The 24,287-nt window shown below is 42.4% G+C and overlaps 1 protein-coding gene across 1 annotated transcript in view; it reads left to right on the top strand.

The window, feature by feature from the left end:
* Window positions 1-4,402: 4,402 nt before the first annotated feature.
* PDE1C (phosphodiesterase 1C) overlaps window positions 4,403-24,287 on the top strand; it is a gene marked incomplete at both ends in the record, with an annotated part of 391,441 nt that continues 371,556 nt past the window's right edge. The window contains one exon of the mRNA XM_082479397.1: window positions 4,403-4,487. Within this exon, the coding sequence (XP_082335523.1) occupies window positions 4,403-4,487 (85 nt within the window). The remainder of the gene's footprint in view (window positions 4,488-24,287) is intronic.

Raw genomic sequence — 24,287 nt, 5'->3', positions numbered from 1 at the left:
GAGCACTCTAAATTCTGTTCTGAAAAATATAGGCTTGTAAAATTGATTCAGTGGAAGTTTGTGGAAAGAAGGTGTACCAAACAATGTTGTCAAAGGCAGGACCTGCCTGGTGCTTCTGTAGTCCACTCTCACTGTAACCCCTGGTCTCAGGGTTTCCTTACCACTAGAAAACCTGAATACTGAGGACCCCTCTGCCTCTCACATAACTGCTCCTCACCTTTGGATTCACAGCCAGAAGGCTTCAGAATCAATATTGTTATCAAAGTGAGTATTAGGGTAAAGAGCAACTGTGTAGCTAGAAGGAGAAAGGTTTAAAGCAAACAAAAGCAAGAAGTCTTCATACTTTGTTTAGTTAAGCTGCGAACCTCCCTGCCAGAGGATGCTGAGGGTGCTGAAGGTTTAAGCTGATTGAACAGAAAACTTTTGACTGTTTATGAACATACAGAAAACACAGCTGGGTCAGGAGGTACCTGAGCTGAAGGTGGTTGGATATTTAGTATCACCACAGCCTGCCTTGTTCTTGATCATTTTTAGCATCTTTTTAATTTTATTAGCATCTATTTTGGGGCAGTGATGGAGATGTGATACAGAGCTAGATATAGGACACTGGCCTCCATGGACCTTTGGTCTGACGCAGTAGGGCTGCATTTTTTGTTTTTAATATTCAAAGTCGAGTTGTCAATTGGTTTAAGGTACCTGAGACACTTCTGAAAAGATTAAAAATTCAGAGATTCTAATTCTGCTAACTTCCGTGATGGATACTACAAAAGCGTATCGATGCCTGAGGTCTAAATTCATCACTGCTCTGGTGAAACTTGATTGTGTTTGGAATCAAGCCAACAGGAGCACAGCTATGGAAAACCGGGAGAATAGAGCTTCAGTCCTGCTAAAGTGAGGGTGAGGTTTGCCCTTGACTTCCAGAGCAGTAAGATTTTACTTAATGCCTCTATTTTCCCTTTCTTACACTGCAAGAGCCAGGGGATGTAGGACTGAGACAACAAGTCTTGTGCCTTTGAGAAGACACATAGAAGTATTTCTCCGCGCAATTAATTTTCAAAGTTTATGCTGGGGAAAGTATTTGGGTGTAAACCGCAATTAAAAATCTTCCAGTGTTGCTGAGACAAATTTACATAAGTAATATGCCTTTTTATACTGCAGGGCAGAAACAGACTGCCTAGGGATAGGAAGGACAGTGTTGCATATTTGTTTGTTATAGGTGGCTGTTTTTTCACAACTTCCTCTAGCATGTATGTAAGAGGATGCAGATTGGATGGGTCGTTGGCTTAATTTGATATGGTCTTTGGTTAAAATAGACTTCCTGAAAACATGCAAACTCCTCTACACATTGAAAAGTCAAGGGAAAATATTAAAGTAACTGCCGTTTTATGTGTTGACAAATTAAATGTTACCATGGATACCCTGCTCTGTTTACAGCAATAATAATAAATATTTTCAATTCACGCTGTGCTTTTCATCTCAAAGGATCCCCAGGTGGTTTACAAATGACATACATGCATTGCTCTACACGGCACTGAACTGCAGCCACAAGAACAACCTAACAACCTGTATGGGTACTGCCTGGCAGTGGAAGGTAGAAAATGTACTGTACCCCGAGTGAATCTGTAGGGATTGTTTGGGAAAGCAGAACGTAAATGGCAGAGCTGAAATCTAGCCAAGACCTGAACAGCAAAATGCAAAGAATCAGATAGGATCAGGTATCGCGTTACTGACACGATCTGGTAATTTTTTGAGCAGCCAGATTAAATTTTTACTAGAGCTGGGAAGAAACTGTTTCCTTCTTGAAAAACTTGCAGGTCAAAACATTTCCCTTTTCACCCCGAGATGAGTACCTCAGCAGTTTTGAAGGGAGAGGGCAACCCCTGCAAACAGCCAGTTTAGGACCCCCTCCAGGGATGCGGCTTATGGCCTTGTTTGATCACTTTGCGCTGATGAGTGCCTACTGTCTTTGCCCTTCCTGGGGGAATTGTTCATTTTGACCTAAATAAGCTTATCAAATTGAGAGTTACTCGAACTAGTATTGGTTGAGGCTTGAATAAGGTATCATTGCAAGGTAACTCAGGTGTGCATAGCTGCTGAATGGCCAGGTCCTTATCTCTCTGGCAATCGGTACAAAGTGGTCGAAGCCCCAGTGAAGGAGATCAGGGATGAGCAACATGGCAGTGGCTTAGTGACCTGGATATTCTCCTGAGAAGAGAAATGCTAATAAAACCCTTCTTCTTCCTACATGAGTACACAGTCCAAGCCAGGGAGCAAGTGAGACTGTGTCTGTCTGTCTTTTACAGAAGAAAGTTTCTCCAGGAACTAAGAAACTTGACTGAAACTTCATGATCATTACTGGTGTCTTCCCACAACTTTTCTTCGACGAATCAATGCGTTTTGGCTTAAGGAAAAAAATACTGTCATCAAATAAATACATTTTTAAAAACCCCAAACCCTGGCAGTTCCAATATTTACCTTTCCTTAACTTTGTGCTTTCTAGATATAGCATGAGTAATTCTCTATGCCTTTGCTTTCTTAGGCAGAGCATTAGTGCTTATGTAGGTGTGTGACCTATATAACCAGTGACAGAGAAAATGATTCCTTAGAAACACTTTATACTCAGACTGTTTTTCTACGTTGTTTAGGAGATGCAGATACATGATAGAGTCCAGTGAACTGCTTGAGAATTCTTCATTATGGTGGCTGCCTTTAGAGCAGCAGCTCTTTGAAATTACTGAGCTGTGCCGACCCTTCTGATGTCAAAAATAATTGCAGGTGCAAGTGATGGAAACGTTATGTCTAAGTAGTTGTCATTACTTCACACTTCAGTCTTGAAAGGCTGAGAAACCTGGAAGACCAGGTCCTCCTTCCTGTAAAAAAAAAAACAAAACAAAACACCTTCACTACTAACAGCCTTTTTCTTAATGAACTTGCCTTGTATCATTGAAATAATTAAAAAAAATTGTTAGTGAAAAACATCTGTTTGGCTGAGGTTTGTCACTGGGCGAGAACTAAATGGAATTTAAATTAACTACTGGAGTTCAGTAGCGACTCTCTTCAATCCTTTGAAGAGAGGGGATTTTAAAAGTGCAACATTTCTATCTGACTTAAGCTTTTGTTGAGAAACCAAGGTAGGCTTGAGGTTTATATGTTAAACACAGATTAGGTTTGCTGATATTTTGTAAACCTTTTGGTGTGCGTTGGGCAAGCTTTTAGCAAACTGTGTCACAGCTATTATTTTGATCGCAGTCTTCCTGAAGCTCAGTGTTCCCATGTGGTTTCCACCCAGAACAATGCAAAACCTGATGAATTTATCTGGAAGTTACTTTTATGTTTGGGAACCTGAAAAATTGGAGCACTTTAGTAGCATGTTTCTATATTAACGCATATAGCAGAAAAAGGATTGCACAGATTCATGTGAACTGGAATCATAAAGACATTGACAGTGTTTTCTTGGATACCTATTTATAAAACCTTGGCTCGCTGCGAGCCTTCTGTGAAACTTTACCAGCCTTGACTCTAAATTTTGTCTGTTCATAGTATAGGGATGATATGCCTGCCTTTTTCAGCGGATTGCTGCAAGCGCTCTGAATCACATTTTTAAACATTATTGGGTAAAAAAAACTGCAGAGAGAAGTTTACAAACCTTGTGATGAACCACCAGGAGGAGGAAGAGCTCGGAAGACTTTTTTTTTGTGCGCACGTGTACATTTTGCTCAGTTTATCATCATTACTGCTAAATTACTTTTGTTGTTTTCCCACAGTCACTTATGCTCTTACTTACTGATAATCTCTTGCGTTCAGTTGTGTTTCCAGAGACTTGCCGTTAGTCTTAGTAGATGATTGATGGTGTACTGTAATCTTGGGTTGATTCATTATATCTCAAATGATTAAAACACGCTGCTTTGTATTCGAAGGGCTGAAATCTGAGCACAATTTGCCGCAAGTCAGAAATCCCCATGAGCAAGGGGAGCCACAGGAGCAGGGGCTGCAGCATAGCAGGGAATACAAGGAGTGTCAGTGGGTAGATCACAGCAAAATCCAACCTTTCATCTTTTGTTAATTGTGTGCTGAACTCCTACACAGAGATTTGACAGATACAGCTGGCTTATTGACTTGGTAGTCTCGCACTAATTGACTGCTGGTTTAGATACCGGAGCCCCTAACCAGTTGTTAAACTCTGAGTAGGCACGTCGGTAGCATGCCAGGGAGAGCGTTTGGGGGAGGAGAAAGCTGCTGGGTGCATGCCTCTCGGATTCGGCTCCCTGCGCTGGGAGATGTGTGAAGTTGGGTGTGCGTGCTGTCACGGGCAGATATTCAAGGGCAGCTAAGAGCGAGCTCGAGCGCTCTGCTTCCACCGGGGAGAGAAAGGCTGCTGCTGAAAGTACAAGCTGGCAGGATCATGACAGAGCCAAGCAGCAGAAAGGAAGGATTTAAAAAATGCCGGAGTGCTACTTTCAGCATCGATGGCTATAGCTTTACAATTGGTGAGCCTGATTTAATTCCTTTTCTTTCCTTCATTGTCTCGCTACTCCTCCTTTCCTCTCTTTCTTTACAGCTCCAGGAAGTACAGGTAAAAGACAGCTGTTGACAACTGCCTTTTGTCAATAGATGCCTTTAAAATGTATAGATACCCTGCAACTCTTGTTTGGGTTTGTTTTCCCTTCTGCTTTCTATATTTTCTTCTGCCCGAGAAACTTGCCTTTGATAGACAGCCGCTCTAAATCCTTTCGCTGGGTTTTGGCACGAGTTCGCTGAGATGTTTGCAGAACTTTTGTTTTGGAACCTTATCTCAGGAAAGCCTGGGCTTCGGGATTGCAGGTTTCCAACTTGCTAGCTGCGTTTCCTTCCGATGAGCCCAGAAAATAACCCTTGGGAGCCTTGGCTTTGTTTCCAATATTTGTTTGTTCACTTAGCAAGCGTTTCCAAATTCTGTAACCTTTTGCCATTTCTTAGTTTGCGCAAAGATGTATGTAACAGTTCTTGTTGCCTGTCAAACACAAAAAGCCAAATTGCTGGGGCAAGGAAAGATGTGGGGAGAGATTAGGAATTTTAAGACTGGTTGTTGTAGCTGTTGGAAGAGCGCAGTTTATTGTTTGTGTTCACTGTCTTAGAGAAAAGGGAGGTTTCTCAAAGCGACAGGTGTCTGCGTGGTTTTCTGAGAGACTTGCTGTGCAGAAGTTAAAATCTGATGATACCCTGAGCAGGCTGCTCTGCTAAAACTGCATATCTCACTAGGCTACATTATAGAAATCCCTATAGATCTTAGAAGCAAAGCAAGCTTACATCCCATTTTATTTTTTTAGCTGAAATCCAAGTTAAAATATGTGGATAATTTACATGTAATAAATGGATACAAATTCCCCTTGAATACCTTTAAGATGATAGAGATTCTACTTCCTTGGAGTTGTGAAATCAGGAAAGTTTTTTCTGATTTGTACTCGTGTAACTCGGTCACAATTTCATCTAATAATGATGGATACGAGCTTCTTATTGGTGTTGGAGGAGGCACCTGTTTATCTATTCCTCTTCTTTATGGAAAACATGTTTTGCAATCATTAACATCATGCAAACATTTAACTCGATGAAAAAAAATTGAAGATGGAAATGTATGTTTCGTTAAAATATCTTCATGTGATAATCTGTTAAATATGTAGATAGCATTTTAAAGGTGAAACTGCCAGGAAAATGCTACTTTTCAAATCTCCTTCTCTAATGGGAAGGTGGTAGTCCCTCCACAGGTTAAGTTGCAAACATGCTCCTTTTTTGAACTCCCTATCATCATCTCTCCCCCTCTCAGCATTGTTACTAATAGTGTTATTTCATCAGTTTGTCTCAGTTTGGAGGAGAAACATTTCCTTTTTGACCCTAGGCAGGAGAAGAACGCTATCTGAAGATACTCAACATTTATGACTGTGCCTAATTATTTTGTTTGTTTATGAACAAACCAACAGGATTGCTGTGTTTGTTGCTCCGCTGTCTTTATTGCTACTGGTGTTCACAAAACAACAAGACCAAATTTTCCATCAAATGACTCAGGTTTAGAATTGCAGCTTCTTCAGCTTCTTAGGACAGTTGTTGCATAGGAGTTCCTGTGCTATTTTCTTCTTCTGTGTTTGGTACACACAGCCAGCGTATTGATTCTGTGAACTGCACATTATATAACATTTATTTTTATATCTGGGCAAATGTGCATTGGATTGACTCACATAACCGTGAAAACTTTGTAAACATGCTATCTAGTATTACCAGCACTGTGTGGTAGACGGACCTGAATGATTCATGTATTTGTTAATCTTTATACTGAGGAAAATTAATGCATCCAAAAGATCTCACAGCAACTTTAGAGTGTGAGGGATGGGCTTAAACTTATGTTTTCCATCAGATGAGACTTCTGTGTAGGTATCTAGTTTCAGGTATGGCCAATTTTTGAGAAATTCTTGGGAAATGTGCTGCTGCATCTGCTATTGAAGTGTTGGCTGAGAGAGAAGGCTGATACTCTTGAGGAACACAGGTAATATCAAGTTGAGACAAGAGTTTCCATTTGTGTGAAAAAAAAAAAAAAAATAGTTTTGCATTGATTCACCCCTATTCTAACTGCTAAGAGAGGATGATCTTCACAGTGTTTTGAAAAATGATCACTTACAACAAGATTTAGTGAAAATTTTCATGAAAGACCTGGGCCTAATGTCAAACGTGGGCATGGAAGAAGGCTGGTGCAAGAAGAGCTCCTTGCTGATGGCTTGCAGTTAGACAGCCTCGTGTCTCTGGAGATGGTCAGCGCAAGCTAGAGCAGCTTCTTGACTGCTCTGATTTTTACCTTGGTTCCTTACAGTGCTGGTGGTGGGACAGGAGAGCTGTGGGAATTCAGCACTTCAAAGGACTTCACAGATCCCCACAGAAGAATGTGGTCTGCCATACCAGAAAGGCAAATGTATGTCAATACTTGATAGCTTTCTTCTGTACAAGACACCACCCTTTCAGCGAGACCCTGAGGAGGACTGAGGTGTGCTGCTCTATGCCCACTGAGGATTTCTGCGTGGTTTCGGATATTCTACTTTTATGGCCTTTTTGCACTTGCGGCATGATGGACTATAGTGGAGCCACAGAATGAGGCACTTAGTGGGACCATTCAAGACAGGAATCGCGCAATTTAGTTTGCTCTAGAAAGTTTGATGTATCTCAGACGAAGGCTGCAAGATCTTTATTTGACATGGTCTATGTCATAAAATTGCAGAGTCCATGAAGTTTTTGTATATACAAGTTATTGTACTGGAGGTCTTGTTTAACTTTGGCAAATTTTTCCTCCACTAGAAGTAAAACATAACAGAATGGCAGCTGGGTTTAAAGAAAAAGAAATTAATAGTTAAGGCCTAGGGGTTTTTTTTGTCCTGCGCCTTCTCATCACTCCTGTGCAAATGAAATGCTATTAAATCAGAATGCCAGTGTGTTATTTACCGACTTTGCTGCTGTAATTGACTGACTAAAGGTGCAAGACAGAGAAGCACCCACTGTCTTTAAACCTGGGAAAATGGTAAACACAAACGTTAACAAGGGGATATTTTCTTTCTGCATTTATCACCTTCCTATGACTAAGAGCTAACTTCATTAAAGCTTCCCCTCTCTGCTTTTCATATCCAGAAGCACCTGGCAACACTGTTTTGTCCTGTCCAACGTATCTTATAAATTTATTTTTATAGGTTAGAATGAATTGAAGTGATGGGGAGTTCTGCTGTAACTCAGGTGTTGCTGGAGAGGAAGGATGTGGCACTGAAGCAGAGTCTAGCTCACAGCAGTTGTTTCTAAATCTTGCAGGAAAGTTTCTTTAGGAGGACACTGTCTCCATTTTGCGTGCAGAAGGTCTCCCTGCAAGTATTACGGAAGATCTGAGTTTGCTCGGTGGTGCTTTTGGGCCCTATTTTGAAATAATTCTTTAAAAATGTGGGTTTTGTAACGTTGCTGGAGTTTCTCATGTTGCAGTTCACGGCTCGAAACCCTTTTCAACATCCTTTTCAATGTCACAGGTAGAACAGCTGAAGTAGTTCTCACTGGTCCCTCTGACAGATCATTTCAGGAACACGTTCTGTGTTTTGCTGAAAGAAAATGTTGCTCGAGGAGGGCCATGTGCTGTGTTGGTCTGAGTTGGGGTGGGGAAGATTGGAAACAAACTAAATATTGAACTCGGCTTTATTAGGATAAGGAAAAATGCCTTCAGCTCTGTGTCACATGTTTAACTTTTAAAGAAAATGCTGCTGTGGATTTTCTGTTATTCTCTCTTGAAAGGTTGTCCATTAAGAGTGGAATAGACAGGAATGGGTTTTTAAAATGATTCTAGAAAGAAACCAGAGAAATAAGAGCAATTTCTTTTTTTTTTTTTTTTTTTGTACTGCATTTTGGCCAGAGAACTGTGTAGACTGTAGCAATTAAGTGAACTGTTTTGTTCTTGTGTATTGATTTTCAGCCTTATTAGAGTTTGTCATTCACCTCAGGGCAACAGCACCTTTGCAACCCACAGAAGAGGCAGGTTTCAGCACAAGACACCCGTAGGCCTGTATGCAGTGCAATTTCATGGAGATTTACTTTAATTTTGCCCTTAGTTGCTTATAATAAAAAATGTCATTCTGACTGAAAGCACACTGTAATGATGAGGTGCTGACAAATCTCTTGCTAATTCTGCATTTGCGTCACTTGCAGCCTTCCTTCAAAGGAGGTCTGGGAGAAATGTCTGTCTGTGGGGTCAGTGCACTTTCGGGAAGGGGAGAAGATATCTCTGCCTGTGCCAGAGCAATGTCCCTGGCAAAAAGGTGAAGGGGGAATGCCTGACCACTGCTTTTGCTGCGGATTATAGCATCTCCTTGTCTTTGTACCTAAACTCTGTATCATTTGCTTTGTTGTGACAAAGATTTAAAAAACGACAACAAAACCCCCAAAACTTTCCTTTGCTTTCCCCCCCTTCTCTCCCTCTCCTGATAGACCTTACTATGAGAATACCCTCTTGATAAGAGCTGATAGGAAGCACTGATGATTTCTGTGTAAACAGTGTTTTGTCATCTGAAATCTAGGACTTGGGAAATATAAGTTTACTAATATAATACATAGGATGTGACATTTTTAATTGAATTTAAGGAAGTCTAATGTAGTTATAATAGACTATAAAGAATAAAACCCTCTTCTACCGTAGTCCTACCCCCAACAAATTCACCTAAAGTAAGCCGTCAGCAAATACATTGTGAAATAAAACTCTAAAGTTATGAGAGCTTTTTCCACTGCCTCCATTACAAAGTTGTGTTTTAGCTTCAAGCTATTTGGTTGATGTCTGCTCTGCCTGAAGATACACCTGAAATGAGTCTGCGTAGTTGGCATGCCTATGGGGGAGTTGCTGGCCATTTGTGTGGGGTGGATGGTCTCTGCCACACTGATGGGCAGCAGGAATTCCTGCTGTTGGTACTTAACCTGTAGCTACTTCTGTAAAGGGGTGGAGATGGTGATTTGGTGGCATCTATGGGGCCTCAATATTGCACTGACATCCTTGATGTTGCAGGGGTGGACTGCTGTAAGCTAAGTAAGCGATCTCTGAAAAGACTGCAGTGATAGTTCTTGTTTGGCAAAAAGCCTGGCAATGTTTTCGTGGAGCTCTGCCCACTTGCTTCTGTGGATGGTCTACCTTATCACTGCTACCTGCTGTTCACAGCTGTGCTCTGCTGCCTCTATCTTGGCATCCAGAAACAGCGAATTTTGGGGCTGTCCCCTTGTGTCAGATTTGTTTTCAGAGGTTACCATGCAGGGTTGCACACCAGGTTCATCAGCAGCTCACAGAGGATTGGATTCGGATTGCAGGGTCACAGCAGAAGTGCTGTCTTCCTTCCTCCTCTTGATTTTATTTTTCAGGGAAACTGCAAACAGTAAAACCTTTGCAGCATGTTTTGACGTGAGTGAATGGGCATCCCCATTCTCTGCAGCTGAGTTCCATACACGGAAAAATAACTTTCAGATCCCTGGGTGAGGAAATAGATAAAACCATTATCATCACTGTTAGGAAGTGTTCCTTTAATTACCTCACATGATTTTATTATTATTTTTTTTAGGTTGGCAAATTACATACGTCTGGGTCTTGGTTCTCAGTCACCTCTGAATCTTGCTTCAGGACTAATGTCACCAAATGGTCTAAACCCCTCCATGTGTTTGGAACTATTCACTAATGGGAAGTAGCTATGAAAACTGGGCTTGTGGGGCAACAGAGCCCCCAATACAAGCTGAAAACAGGGCAGAAGGTGGAGAGACCTGGCTGGAGATGGGGACTCTTGGTCCCTTTGTGCCAGATTCCAGACTCACCGTGCTGTTTGTCCCCCCTGCTCATCTCCTGTGAGGGAAGGAAGTGCAGTCTGTCCCCTTCTAGAAACAGATGATGGTTGCTCCCTACCAGGAGAGGCCCCATCTCATTATGGCAAGAAATAGCATTGCCCTGGCTTTTGTTTTCTCTCTGGTCTTTGGCCAAATACCCCTGCTCCCAATGCCTTCTGAATTAATGCGGCGAGATTAATTACAAATGTCAGATTTTCTAGAATGCCCGGAGTTCAAAAGAATTAAACAGGCGTGAACTCTTTTGTGCTTTTTGAGCTCAGTTTTAGGCAGGCAGCCAGGCCTGCTCCAGAGCAGCCTTCCCTCATTCGCAGCTCCACCCATGTCAAAAGCCAGAGGTCTGCATCCTCTTCCTCGTACAGCAGTAAGGACCAGAGTCTAGGAGCTTTCAAACCTAATTGCCTTTTGGGATTTGCATTTCTGCTGCAGATCTTCTATTTTAAACTCTCGTGCTGTACTAATTGGTCTATTTGCCTGATGCAGTGTAAATGCAGCCTCATTTTTCTGAGTTCCGTAGCTCTGCATGAGTAAGAAAGCAAAAGGCTCCTGGATGTATCCTGCATTTATTTGTGCACTAGTGTAAATCAAGTCAAGAGGCAGGATCCTGGCCAGTGGTAAATCTGCATCACTCCACTGCAGCTGGGAGAACTGCAATGATTTAAACAAGCAAAGGATCTGTCCTGGACAGCCTTTTCCAGTTAAAGCGAACACTGCTGTAGGTTAGCAAAGAAGCTGCCCTATGTACAAGGAAGGTAAATCACGCAGTTTTTCCACGGCTTGCTTCCAAGACTCCATCAAGATTACACTGATATGATTTTCCTCCCTGCCTCTCCCTGCCTGGTGACAGGGTTCGTATCTAACGATCCCGCCGAAACTCGATCCCAGATTTCTAATCGCTACAGGCTTGAAATTTTCAGGCCTGGGAACTTAACCCTCGTGACTACATCAATAGCCTCGCGCTATGGCTGTGTGCGAAGTTGGAAGCGTGATGGGGGGAAAGTTGTAGTAATTACCGAACAGATGCACTTAATGAGGTCTCTACTGGCTTCCCAGCTGGCAAGTCGAGAGCAGTGCGCTGGGACAATGTGACAGCAGTCGCTCGGGTCGTTGTGTGACGTCACGTCCTCCCTGTTGTTGTCATAGCAGCTGCAATCAGCCCCCTGAAAATGTCCCTCAGGAAGACCGCAAACATCATCTCTCTCCATTAAATGGCAGTGCATGGTGCTTAGTCTCTTGCTGCTGCACGACGCTACATCTCATTCCTGTTGATTTAGTGCCCTTTCCAACTCCCTCACCCCAGTGATGCAGAGCAATGACTCCTGTCAAATGGTGTGTTATTGGGAAAGGGGAGAGGGTAGACAACTTGCTGAGCCAGTACCACTTAACTCAGTTTCAGCTCCAAGCACATCTTCTACGTTCGGTAGATTTACAGCCAGTTTATACAGTTTATACTCATCAGAGGTGAGGGTAACTGATGCTGTCTGGTTTCAGGTTGCATATCCTTTCTCTTTTAGTATTAACAATGAATGCTTATTCGGAGTAAAAGCTTTCCAAAATCAAATTTTACTAGTTTCTTCCCCATGTACGTGAGTAGCTGAAGTTCTCGCAGTTCCCATGTAGTGTGCCGACTGCTTTTTATGGACTCACTTTTTCACATTCTTTTTTTTTTTTTTCTTTCCATTTCTGCATCTTGTGCTCTTGAACTGGGGTAATGGATCTAGTCCCCAGAATTTGTATTAGTGTTTTACTCTTTTTGCTTTACCCTTTTCCCTCTTTTTGCTTTACCCTTTTCCCTCTTCTTTTTTTTTGTGCTTCATGAATGCCAGTGTGATTTAGTTTTAATCATGTCAAATGAAAACTAAACTTTCTTGCTGTAGTCCCATCACATAGCTAAGTAGATACAGAACATTTCCAGGAACTTTTTTTTTTTTCTGCTAGTTCAAGTAGAGCAAATTATTAAACCACTTTGGAAATAGACTTGAAGAAAAATTATAAATATGTTAGCTTTCTCTGAAACTATTTTCAGCAAAATGTTCTTCTGCTTAGAATATTGAGTTTGAGTTTTGCTTTTTTCATGCTCCCTAAAGATAAAGGCAAATGATTTACAGGTACCAGGCAGATACCTGTAAGAAAACCTAAAAGGAGGTTTTCTTTCAGGCCGTGATTCTACTATTGGATGTGCACATGAAACCTTACTTGAAGTCACAGGATTTTTCAAGCAAGTGGTTCTCAGTTAGTTGTAGGCTGAGGAGCTCTGTTGTGTAGTGATAAAAGCGTGCTCCATGATTAAATGAGACCAACTTGTATTTTCATCAAATACCAAGTGGGTACAATTGCACTCTAGGGAAGCGAGTGAAGAATGAAAACGCATGGAAAAAAGACTCCCTGAAATTTATAGATGCTACTGTCAGCTATGCTCCAAATTCAGAGTGTTGTTTTCCTCTCCCATTAAAACTGGTGGTGTGCAGGATAGGGTGTTTTATACATTGCTGTGCACGATGTGAATAGAAGAATACTAAGCCCCTTTAGGTTTTTATTGATTTCCTCACCCCCTCCCAAAGCTGTGATTATTACCAGATATGTATACTGTTAATAAACACTATTTCCCTTGAAATGTACTCTGAAAATGGGATCCTTAGGATGTTCAGACTTCTTTATTTGCCTTTATTTGGTGGCACTGTACCACATTTTATTAGTTTACAGGAGGGAGAGGGTCTTTTCTCCCAACTGCTGGCCCTTGATTTAAAGACAGTCTATGTTCTTTCTGCCTTGAAAATTATCATAATTCAGAATTACAGATCTTGCAGGCCAAATTATGTTCTGACTCTTATGCAACCCTGGTAACTCAAAACATAATTTGGCCTGCAGTGTGTATTATTTTTCTTAAAACTGCCGCATGAGCAAATCTAAGAAATCGCTGGCAAAGCTGTGGGGTTTTTTCTTCGCCAAAATCTGGAATGTTAAAATAGAACTTTGAAATCAGCTTTGATTATAATCTGAGTCGTAGGGAGGATGATCTATATTTTATAGTCCATGTACCGTATATATGGTGTATAGTAAAAAAAAAAAAAGTGTTGAATGTGTATATAACTGTTACAGAGCACAAGGGACCGTGGTAGATTCCTACTGCTGCTCCTAGAAACGTAAATAATTTTTCAGCATTAATTGACAGAATCTCATTTCATGGCTCCTCAAATAACAAAAGCAATGGGATTTTCCAGAGCCCCAGCTGTTGGCCTACTCTCCTGTAACAAGGACAGGACACCCTGTGCTACTTTTGAAAGTTCCTTTGCAGATAAAGAGTTAACTTCTTTCTGGTAACCTCAAGGCTTAAATGGAATTCCAGCAGGAAATACCTAAGACCTAATGACTGCTGCTAACCTTAGCTTTTAGTTGATTGTCTGCTTTTCATAAATTATGCAGCATATATAGATCAACTGATAATGAGCATCTTGCTTCGCTACAATGGAATAAATTCTGAGTTTTCAAAAGCATAAATCAGAGTAGATTTGAGCTGGAAGTGTTTAATGACATTTGGGTGCATGTTTCTTCTGCAAAAGTGATTGATTTTTTTCACGCTGTGAATTTTTGGTTGTGAGAGAGGTGGATTTTAAGGTAGTTGTTTTATTACCTCTTCTCCCTGTAACGTAGGTAGAAATGATTACATGGAAACCTCCTGCCTCACGGTGCAAAGCTGCAGCATGCTGAGGTGTGTTGGTGCTGCAGTCTGGCATACCTGAATGATGATTATCCCAGAATCTCGTTGAACGGGGGGTGCAGCAGCTCCTCTGTGACTGCAGTTTGCAGCCCACTTTGCTGCAGACAGCAGGCACTGATTGCTGGTAACTAGAATTCATCTGGCTATAAAGTTGAGTCCTTTCCTCTTGGCTGGCCCTGCTGTAGAAGCAACCTCTGGGAGAGCCACAGGACAAAGACAAACAGCTGGAAGAACCCTTACAAGCCATTGCTGTTTAAAATGCCACCTGGGAGTCATCACAGCAGCCTGGGGAAGTCAGGGGATCCTGGCTGTTGTTAAGTGTTGTACATGAGTTTCACTTGGACAGGCTGAAGCTGCGACTTGAATACAGATCCACGTCAGCTGGTGTTAGATCCTGTAACCAAGCAAATACCTCAACTATCAGTCCAGTCTGCTAATGCTCCCCAGCATTCCTCCATTCCTGAAGTATCGACAGGTTGTTATTACTACAGTTGCTAGGTGGCTTCATGATATTATTCCTGTCTCCATGGCTAATGCTTAAGGCTTAATTGTTCTTGAGTCAGGGGAAGTGCAAGTACTGAGAATGGCAATTACAGCACTGCTGCTAACTTGGATCCACTTGCTCCTGGAAGATGCTCCTGTCAACTTGACAACATGATCAGTGTAAATTTTCCTTCATGGGAGAATATGTTTATTCTTTAGTGATGTTTGCTGCCTTATGTTCCAGTCTAATGCTTCCTATTAATTAGAATTCGTTGTGCCATTTAAGTGAAGTGGCATTTTTGAAGTGAAATTCTGCATGACGACTTGTCATTTACTCTCTGATTGTGTTTGCCTCCTTGCCCTCTGAAGCAGCAACAATAAATTGAGCCTTCTGTTTTACTAACTGTCATTTACAGTAAAACTTTAGGTGCATAATTATTTTTCTCTAGCTCTGCACTGATGCTTAAATGAAACCTCTGGGATGTGTTCCCAGCTGGTTGTGTGTTTACGTATTGTATTCAGTCACTTGCATTTGATCTCTCTTATGTTGTGTGTGGCAAGCGAGTTTTGTGTCCTTTTGGGAAGTTTTTAGCTGTGATTATTTCAGTGTTTATTAAGCTCTAATCTGTTCAGGTGCTTCAGAGAGGCCTTCTCAGAGAATGCCTGTATCTTTAGGTCCCTAAGCCAAGAGGGAAAGGAAATTTAGCTTTTGAGCACTTTGGGAAATTTTGCCTGTAGGGCATTAGGTACTGTTACAAACATATTTTTGAATTGGGTAGAAGAGGATGTTTCCAAGATGGTGAAATGGGTGTTATGCTGGAAGGAGGGAGGCGGGGGGGAGATTGTAGACTTGGGGTTGCACATCTTTCCCCAGCCCCCATAGTCCTCTCCACCCTTTGGCAGCAAGATGCCCGAGCCCTGCTACTGGCTGGCACTGCTGCTAACCAAAAAAGGGGGGATGGAGTGGGTTTTTTTTGGCATTGAGAGTCTTTCAAAGGAACTTGGAGGAAGGAAGAAGGGAAGAGAGGACATGCTTTGGGTGCCAAAATCTCTCTTGCTGGCTTTGCTCAGACTAATTTGTGTTTCTAAAGAAAATGGTACTTTACCTTATGGACCTTGAAATCCTAAATCCAAATGATGCAAGTTGGAAAATGCATTGGGAATTTGTGAAAAGAAAGGAGCAAATATCCTAATACTTCCATAATTGTGAAATAGGCTTCTAGCCAAGCTTACTACTCAAAAAATGAGTCTTATGCTACACAATTATTTTTTTAATTTCATTCAAAATATTCCTTTTCAATTTTAAGATTAGCTTGATGTATTTAGTGGATTTATCACATCCAGTAAACTGCCTATGCAGATGGCACATGCTGTGTTTGTTAGCATCACTACAAAATATTTATTTGTTCTTGTTTGCAATAAGCTGATTGTTGAAGTCACTGAGCAGCATTCAAATGGCTGAGACATTTGTGACAGCTATATGAAGTCATATTTGATACCTTTGGGCACTCAAAAAGGAACAAAGAACAGAATCTTTTGAAACTGTGCGTCATTACTGTCAAATAACATCTGATAGCTAAAAAGAAATAATTTTTGTAATATTTTGAATTTTCTTTTGTCCTGTTTTGCCTTTCAGTCTATCTAACGTCTGTACTTGTATACATAATTTTCTATTTGTTAAACTACTATAAACTGCAGGAAGGATTAGAATTGGAAAATGAAGGCATCTCTTAGCACGACTGCTTGAAGAACAAAACACCAGCAGTTCCAAAACTTGTTAAAGAAAAATAGCAGTGAGGAGAAACTAAGCAGAAATAGTTAAAGAAGATAGGATTAAGGATTTGCTTTACACTTCATTGTGTCTGGAGAGCCATGTGCTACAATACTTACAGGTGAAGTGTCTAATCTGATAATTTTACTTCTCCTTGGAATTCAGTGATCAGTGAGAAACGATTTATGGTCTTATTCTCTCTTTTCCAGTCTTCTGTTGATGCAATTCATACCATTGTAAGGCATTCTTTGAAATTTTGGGACATGGATGAACAAAGCAGTAAGTGGAGAATAAATTAGACTTACAGGTGCAGAAGGTGCAGATACTCATAAAATAGTTTGGATTGGAAGGGACCTTTAAAGGTCATCTAGTCCAACCCCTTGGTCAGAGCCCCGTCCAACCTGACCTTGAATGTTTCCAGGGTTGGGGCATTTACCACCTTTCTGGGCAACCTGTTCCAGTGTCACACCATTCTCCTTGTAAAAAAATTACTTCCTTATATCTAGTCTAAATCTACCCTTTTTTAGTTTAAAACCATTACCCTTTGTCCTATTGCAACAGGCCCTACTGAAAAGTTTGTCCCCATCTGTTTTATAAGACCCCCTTTAAGTACTGGAAGGCTGCTATAAGGTCTCCCTGGAGCCTTCTCCTCTCCAGGCTGAACAATCATCTCAACTCTCTCAGCCTGTCCTCATAGCAGAGGTGCTCCAGCCCTCTGATCACTTTTGTGGCCCTCCACTGGACCTGCTCCAACAGGTCCATGTCTTTCCTGTGATGAGGACTCCTGAGCTGGATGCAGTACTCCAGGTGGGGTCTCACAAGAGTGGAGTAGAGGGGCAGAATCACCTCCCGTGACCTGCTAAAGTGTAAGGATAAAGTGGTCAGGATGAGGCATGAGGCTTACAAAACATGCAGTTGGATCTCCCCAGTGCAAGAGTTTGTCTAAAAATACAAACAAACAAAAAAACCCAAAACAAAACAAAAACCCAACCCTAAACAAAAACATTCATTCAAAGATGCTCAACATCTTTGTGGGCGACATGGACAGTGGGGTCGAGTGCACCCTCAGCAAGTTTGCCAATGATACCAAGCTCTTTGGCGAGGTAGACACGCTGGAGGGGAAGGATGCCATCCGGAGGGACCTGGACAGGCTGGAGAGGTGGTGGGCCCAAGCCAACCTCATGCACTTCAACAAGGCCAAGTGCAAGGTCCTACATCTGGGTCAGGGCAATCCCAAGCACAAATACAAGCTCGGCAGGGAATGGTTGGAGAGCAGCCCTGAGGAGAAGGACCTAGGTGTGCTGACTGATGAGAAGCTCAACATGAGCCAGCAGTGTGCAATCGCAGCCCAGGCTGCGTATTCTTGGCTGCATCAAAAGCAGTGTGGCCATCAGGTCAAAGGAGGCGATTCTGCCCCTCTACTCCACTCTCGTGAGACCCCACCTGGAGTACTGCATCCAGATTTAGAGTCATTTAGAGACATGGACCTGCTGGAACGTGTCCAGAGGAGAGCCACGAGGATGATCTGAGGGCTGGAGCACCTCTCCTATGAGGAGAGGCTGAAAGAGTTGGGGCTGTTCAGCCTGGAGAAGAGGAGGCTCCGGGGAGATCTTATTGCGGCCTTCCAGTACCTAAAGGGGGCCTACAGGAGAGCTGGGGAAGGACTTTTTGCTAGGGCATGTAGCGATAGGATGAGGGGGAATGGCTTTAAACTGGAAGAGGGCAGGTTCAGATTGAACATTAGGAAGAAGTTTTTCGCTTTAATGGTGGTAAGGCACTGGAACAGGTTGCCCAGAGAGATTGTTGAGGCCCCATCCCTGGAGGTGTTCAAGGCCAGGCTGGATGTGGCCTTGGGCAACCTGGTCTAGTGGGAGGTGTCCCTGCCTGTGGCAGGGGGTTGGAACTCGATGATCTTCAAGGTCCTTTCCAAACTAAACCATTCTATGATCCCATGAAAAAGCAACCTGAAAGAGAAAAGTTAAAGATGACTGTTAAGTATTTTTAAAAAGATAACGTGAGAAGATTCTGTAAAGAAGCATGGCAGAATCAAAGAAAATTAGTGAAGGCAGGAACTAAATGAGAAGTATTTTGAGCTCAGTCATGCATTTCTATGTGATTAGTCCCATTACAATAAATTAGAGTACTTACTACTGCAAGAGCTGCCAAATAGAGTTGTTCGTAACGATAACTTTTAAAATATAGAAGACACTTTGCTTCAGGAGCTCAGTCATATAGCTCTTAAGTGCGACGCCAAATGCATTTATGAAGTAGTGTTTTTATAGGTTTTTAGAGTCCTCTGTTCCCAGTACCTTTCAGTAATATTTGCAGATGCTTCCAATAAGGTATCCACCTATTTGTCATGCCTCCTGCCTCTTCCTGGGATACACCTGAGAAAATAAGAGAGCGGTTGTCTCAGAACTACTCAGTAAAATATAGTCAAGCTCCTTCCTCTGCAACAAACTACTGCTGTAAGACCTTTTAAAGGAGTACGGGTTTAAACCCTTCTATGTTGTATCCACAGTGTCACGTGTATTGAGGCAAGAGGCCTTTTACAGTTGTCATATAGCTCCCGGTAGGTATGGATACTTTCTGCTGTGCATTTGTAGGGCCAGCAGACAGCTCCTGATGTGCAGAGAGACCACAGCTCATTTGTCCTGATGAACAGACAACCACCTCCTGGCTTCCAAGCACAAAACCCTAAATTATATCCCATTTTCAGCCAGAAAATGGAGAGTTTGCTGTGTTGCACAGCCTTAGCATTCACCGTGGCCTCCTTGCCCTTCGAGCAGCTGAAGTAGCACTCTGTTTAGAAAGAGCCAAGGGATTTCTATTCCCCCCTCCCCCCAAAGAATCAGGGATGTGCCTTAAAAACCAAGGTGTCTGCTGTGAGATGTGGGAGACGTAGCATGTATTATTGCCCAGTTCAGTCTGTCTGTCTGGTACCTGCAATGAAGCCACTTTTCACAGCATTACTGATGAAAAAACCATGAATCACTTTTCACAGGAGTTTCATTTAGTGGCTTTCAGAAGAACAAAACAAACAAAGTATTTTTCCTTGGTTTATGTTTCCGTTTAAATGGCCACAGTAACTTTTGAACTAAGATTTACACTATATATTAGACAGGGTCAGTGTTTTGCTGAGGGCTTTCACCAAGGGTCTATATTCAAGTGCAGTGCAATAACTGCTCTGACGCAGGCCTTGGATCTTTTCTGCTTTTATCACAGGCTGACAGCAACTGGATGTGAAGTTTGGTGAATCTTTAAAGATATTAATTTTAAATTTATATACTATTAAGACAAAGCTGCCCTTTAAATTGGGAAGACAGCTTTGGGGGAAGAGCATGCATTATACTGGTCACTACTTTTATGGGTATTGGTAGTTTATGTGAAGTAATAATGATAATGCTGGCAAATATTCCCGGTGGCATTTTTCACGTCAGAAGTGTTTAATGGTTTGACTGTATTTGCCTCAAAGTGGAGATTAAAAAAAAAAAAGGGTTAAGGAAGAAGTTGTTTTATTTTAAAAAGCACAGCATCTCTGTGTGAGTGAATCCTTTTGCATCACAACTGGAAACCAGTTGCAGCAAAGGCTACTCTGAAGAAGAATCGTCTGCAGGTACTCACCGGCAGATGGCCGATGATGGGGAACTGGAAAGCAGCACTTGGTTCCTATATGCACCAGAAGCGTTATTGACTTCAATTTCAATTGCTTGAAACAATTATATCAGGCGGGATCATGTCACCAGTCCAGCTTTGCTGCGAGCTGGTAGAAAGCAGGCAAGCTGAAAAGGAGAGAGACACATGACGGTGCTCCTGACATCTGCACCGGTGGCTTATGAAATGGTGTAACATTACTGTATGGTTGACTTGCTGCATCGCCTATTAATGAGAAATTTATTTACCAGGATTATGTTTCTTAGCTTTTTGCACATGCCGTTCTCTATTTGTGAGAAACCCTTCCTGTCTGCGCCAACTGGCAGGTGGGCCAGAGCAGTGTTAGGTTTTGCTGATTAGAGATCGGACTTGATTTCATGAATTGACCAATCCTGCCCTGCTCTTGGCCTGCTCCTGCTTTCTCAAGCACAGGGTCTTTTCATAATCTGGGTTTAAGGTTATGCCGTGCAGGGTGCTTTATTGCTGCAGGGCAGTATTTCTTACCTGGCCACTCAGAATGGAGTCCTGAAATAGGTTTAAATGTCCTTTATATCTGGGGGTGGGGTGTTAAAAGGGGTGTGCATGCACTAGTGCCAAAATATATGGGGAATCTTGTGGCATCTGACCAACATCTGCAAATTGACCGTGAATGAAAGAAGCCAGAAACTCACAGCATTTCCAGTGGTGAACCACTTTTGCAATATTTCTGGACCCATTCTGCACAGGGTTGTAACTGAAAGTAAAATTTAAATATTTATTTTCATCCTGTAACTAACGAGCGATGTGGTTTAGGTTAGCCTTACTTTGAGCAAGAATTGGACCTCATGACTTTTGGACATTGGTCCCAACTAAACTTGTTCGGTGATTCTACATGTGAATGAAAAGTTTCTCCAGATTAAGATAAGGCAAAAAAAGAGAAAAATCATACTTTTAAAATTATTTTTTTCTTTCATTTTATACTTCCTTTCTTATTTTTTTGTGTATCGTGAATGGATTTTATTCTCCCATTGAAAAAAATGGCAAAAAGTTCTTATTTCAGTTGGAGTGAGGCACAGACAGACATGCAGGTACATTTAGAGGGAAAAGCAGGGCATAACCTTCTTTAGTCTGAAGCTTCTCTTACAGGGTTTTCTGAAAGTATCATGGGCAATAGGCAAAGTTTGTGCAGTGTGCCTCTTTTCTCTACAAGTAGCAGGAAGGCTGTGACAAAAGACAAGCAACAATAGCTTCACAGCACCAGGGCAGCCTGAGTGGTTTGCTGTGCACATTCAGCCTCTCCTGTTCCTGACTGAGGCAGTGCATGAAAGAGGGAAAAGGAACTTCTTGACATTTCTCTGATGATTGAAACTGATTTGCTGAACAGTTAAAGGGAGATATCACGGTGAAGTCTTTTCAAAAAAAGAGGATGTAATGCTCCTTCTCTTGCATGCAGGATGGGCAACCAGGGATGAATCTTTCCTGGCCTGTGGTCCGTGCAAACCTGCCAGTGTTGGTAGATGAAAAAGCAGAAAAGTGCAGGGCATTTCCAGGCAGAACTACCACAGACGTACTTGCGTTATGAATCCACTCTGCTGTGTGGCACATGCAGTGGTCATCTCTCCTGTGATTAAAAGAGTTAGCAGGTCTGTCTGCCTCTACTTGTCTTTCTGTCAGCGTGCAGCTGAAGTGCCGATGTTTTGTGGAAAGAAAGGAATTTCCAAGGCCTCATTTTAAATATGCATGTGTGTATGTGTGTGAATTTTATGGAAGCAGAGGGAGGTAAAGGAACTACGCAGCAACTGTACAGAAATTTAGTAGAAGTGTAAGTGACCAAAGGTATAAGGCAGTGAGGACCTGGGATTTGAGGAAGCTGCAAATAGAAGAGAGGGTAACTTAAATGATGCCTTTTCGCATTTAGTTGTCTTCTTTGATACATTCTTTTGACCCATTGTTTTTTTGGCTTTCACAGGGAAACGCTAGAAGTGACATGTAAGGAAAGAGGAATAGGGCAAATTACACATTAGTAGGTAGATGTAAGTCTCCTCTAAGGGAGAAAAGTGGAACAAGGTGTGGGCTTCCTGGCATACACTTCCTCAAGTGCTATTTAGCTGTGCTCTGGGTCACCTCTGGGCTTGGATGATGCCCGAGGTCCCTGCCTGGCAGGGGAGGGAAGGAGATCAGGCATTGGAGGAACTTCCTCAGGAGTCCCGCTCACAGCCAGAGGGCTAAACCTGGATCCCCCTGGGACTGCAGGCTGAAATAGAAGGGCAAAGGAAATGGTGTATAATTGGTCCTTATTGAAAACAATGGGATTGTTGCCTTGTAAAACCAAATATTTTGTGAATGAAGCTTCCAGAGACTGCATGTTTTGGAGTTCCTTTAAAGTCAACTCCTCTAGGGGCTGGCAACCAAGCCAGAGCCCACAGCATGTTTCTATTTTCTGCTGAGTATGACCTGTCCACGCATAGGAAGATATCTGATGGAAACCTGAGTGGACAGAGTGATGATCCCAGGGGTGCATACAGGTTAAAAATTAAAATGGGATGCTGGAAAGGAAAAGATGTAAAACACAGGAAATAGTGAGTTCGTTTCTTGAGAAAGAAAAATCAGAAAAGCCTATTTCCTCTCCCAGGCATCTCTTGCTTTGTCTGATATAAACTCTGCTGAAATCAGAAGCAATTGGTCATTTTCTCTATTTGGCTTTTGGGATAGACCCAGTGGGAGAAAATGTGGGTAAAGCCTACTGCTGGAAATGCTGTTTTAACCTACAGTTAACTATCTCAGCCATGCTTCCCAGTACCTGAAAGTCTTTTATATGTGGTCCAAGCTAATGACTGTCACTTTAACAGGAAAAATAGCATTGATTAATAGGAATAGTAGCTCAGCATTTATCCACTGTGTTCATTGTAGCACAGAATTATTTTGGTGACTCCATCTTTAATTATATCTGGCTAAAGGAATAAAATATTTTCAGCTGTGTCAGCCATTTTCCTTACTGCACAGCATCTTTGTTAGTAAAGAGACTAGCCTGAAATGATCAGCTTTATGAACTGCCGTAGAAAGCAGTCCAGTCTGTTGAGTATTGCAAACTTTGCATAGGTTGAGAAAGATGATGTATGTTCCAAAATTATGTCCTAACCACCCAATATATCTAGAAGATCTAGAAGGATCACAAAAGCCTTCTATGCTCTGAGCTCCTATGGAGGCCCATCTGCTCAGTGCAGCTTGCAGATGTGTCAAAAGTTGAAAGCACACAGAATCACAGAGGGCTTGAAGTTGACCTCTGGAGGTCATCCTGTCAATCCCCCTGCTCAAGCAGGGCCACCTAGAGCCAATTGCTCAGGACCGTGTTCAGATGGCTTTTGTATATCTCCAAGGAGGAAGGTTCCACAACCTCCCTCAGCAACCTGTGCTTGATCACCCTCACAGTAAAGAAGCGTTTCCTGATGTTCAGAGGGAACCTCCTGTGTTTCAGCGTGTGCATATTGACTCTGGTCCTGTCATTGGGCACCCCAAAAAGATCCCAGCTTCATCCTCTTTGCACCCTCCCTTCAGGTATTTCTACACATTGATGAGACCCCCCCTCAGCCTTCTCTCCTCCAGGCTGCACAGTCCCAGCTCTCTCAGCCTTTCCTTACATATGAGGTGCTCCGGTCCCTTAATCATCCTTATTGGCCTTTGTTAGACTCTCTCCAGTATGTCCGTGTCTCTCTTGTACTGGGAAGCCCAGAACCAGACCCAGCACTCCAGGTGTGGCCCAATGAGTGCCACATAATGGTGAAGGATCACCTCCCTTGACTTACAGGCAACACTCTTCGTGAAGCCCAAGATACTGCTAGCTGCCTTTGCTGCTGAGGCAAGTTGCTGGCTCATGTTCAAGCACAGCTGGCCATCTCACACCCACCAGCAAGGCCAGGCCTTGCACTTGGGCATGATACTGCTGTGACATCTCCCCTCCTTTATGAACCTCTGTGCCAGGGAACAGCCAGGACCAGAAAGCACAAGAGAGAAATTGTGGCGCTGCGCAGTGTACTAGCCCACCTCACTCCACGTATCCCAGCTGGAAAATGTATTTTTAGGCTGTGCTTCAGCACTGTAGCTCCTCTCCAGCCACAAAACCTACCATGGCGTTGGGTTGTGCATTGGAAGATGGGGTTGATGGACAGAAGGTATACACGGCTGGGCTACAATTGCTGTTGAGGAAATCAATCTAATACTGTGTGACCTCTTACGTTCTCTCTTGTGGCACATGTTGGGCAGTTTCAGTACAGGGGTTTATTACAGGGCAGTTGAAAACAATCCAGGGTAATGAGGAGTGAAAGG

The sequence above is a fragment of the Vanellus vanellus genome (assembly GCF_965231255.1).
Source record: "Vanellus vanellus genome assembly, chromosome: 2".
In the NCBI taxonomy this organism is placed as follows: domain Eukaryota; kingdom Metazoa; phylum Chordata; class Aves; order Charadriiformes; family Charadriidae; genus Vanellus; species Vanellus vanellus.
This window is presented reverse-complemented; position numbering and strand designations above follow the sequence as displayed.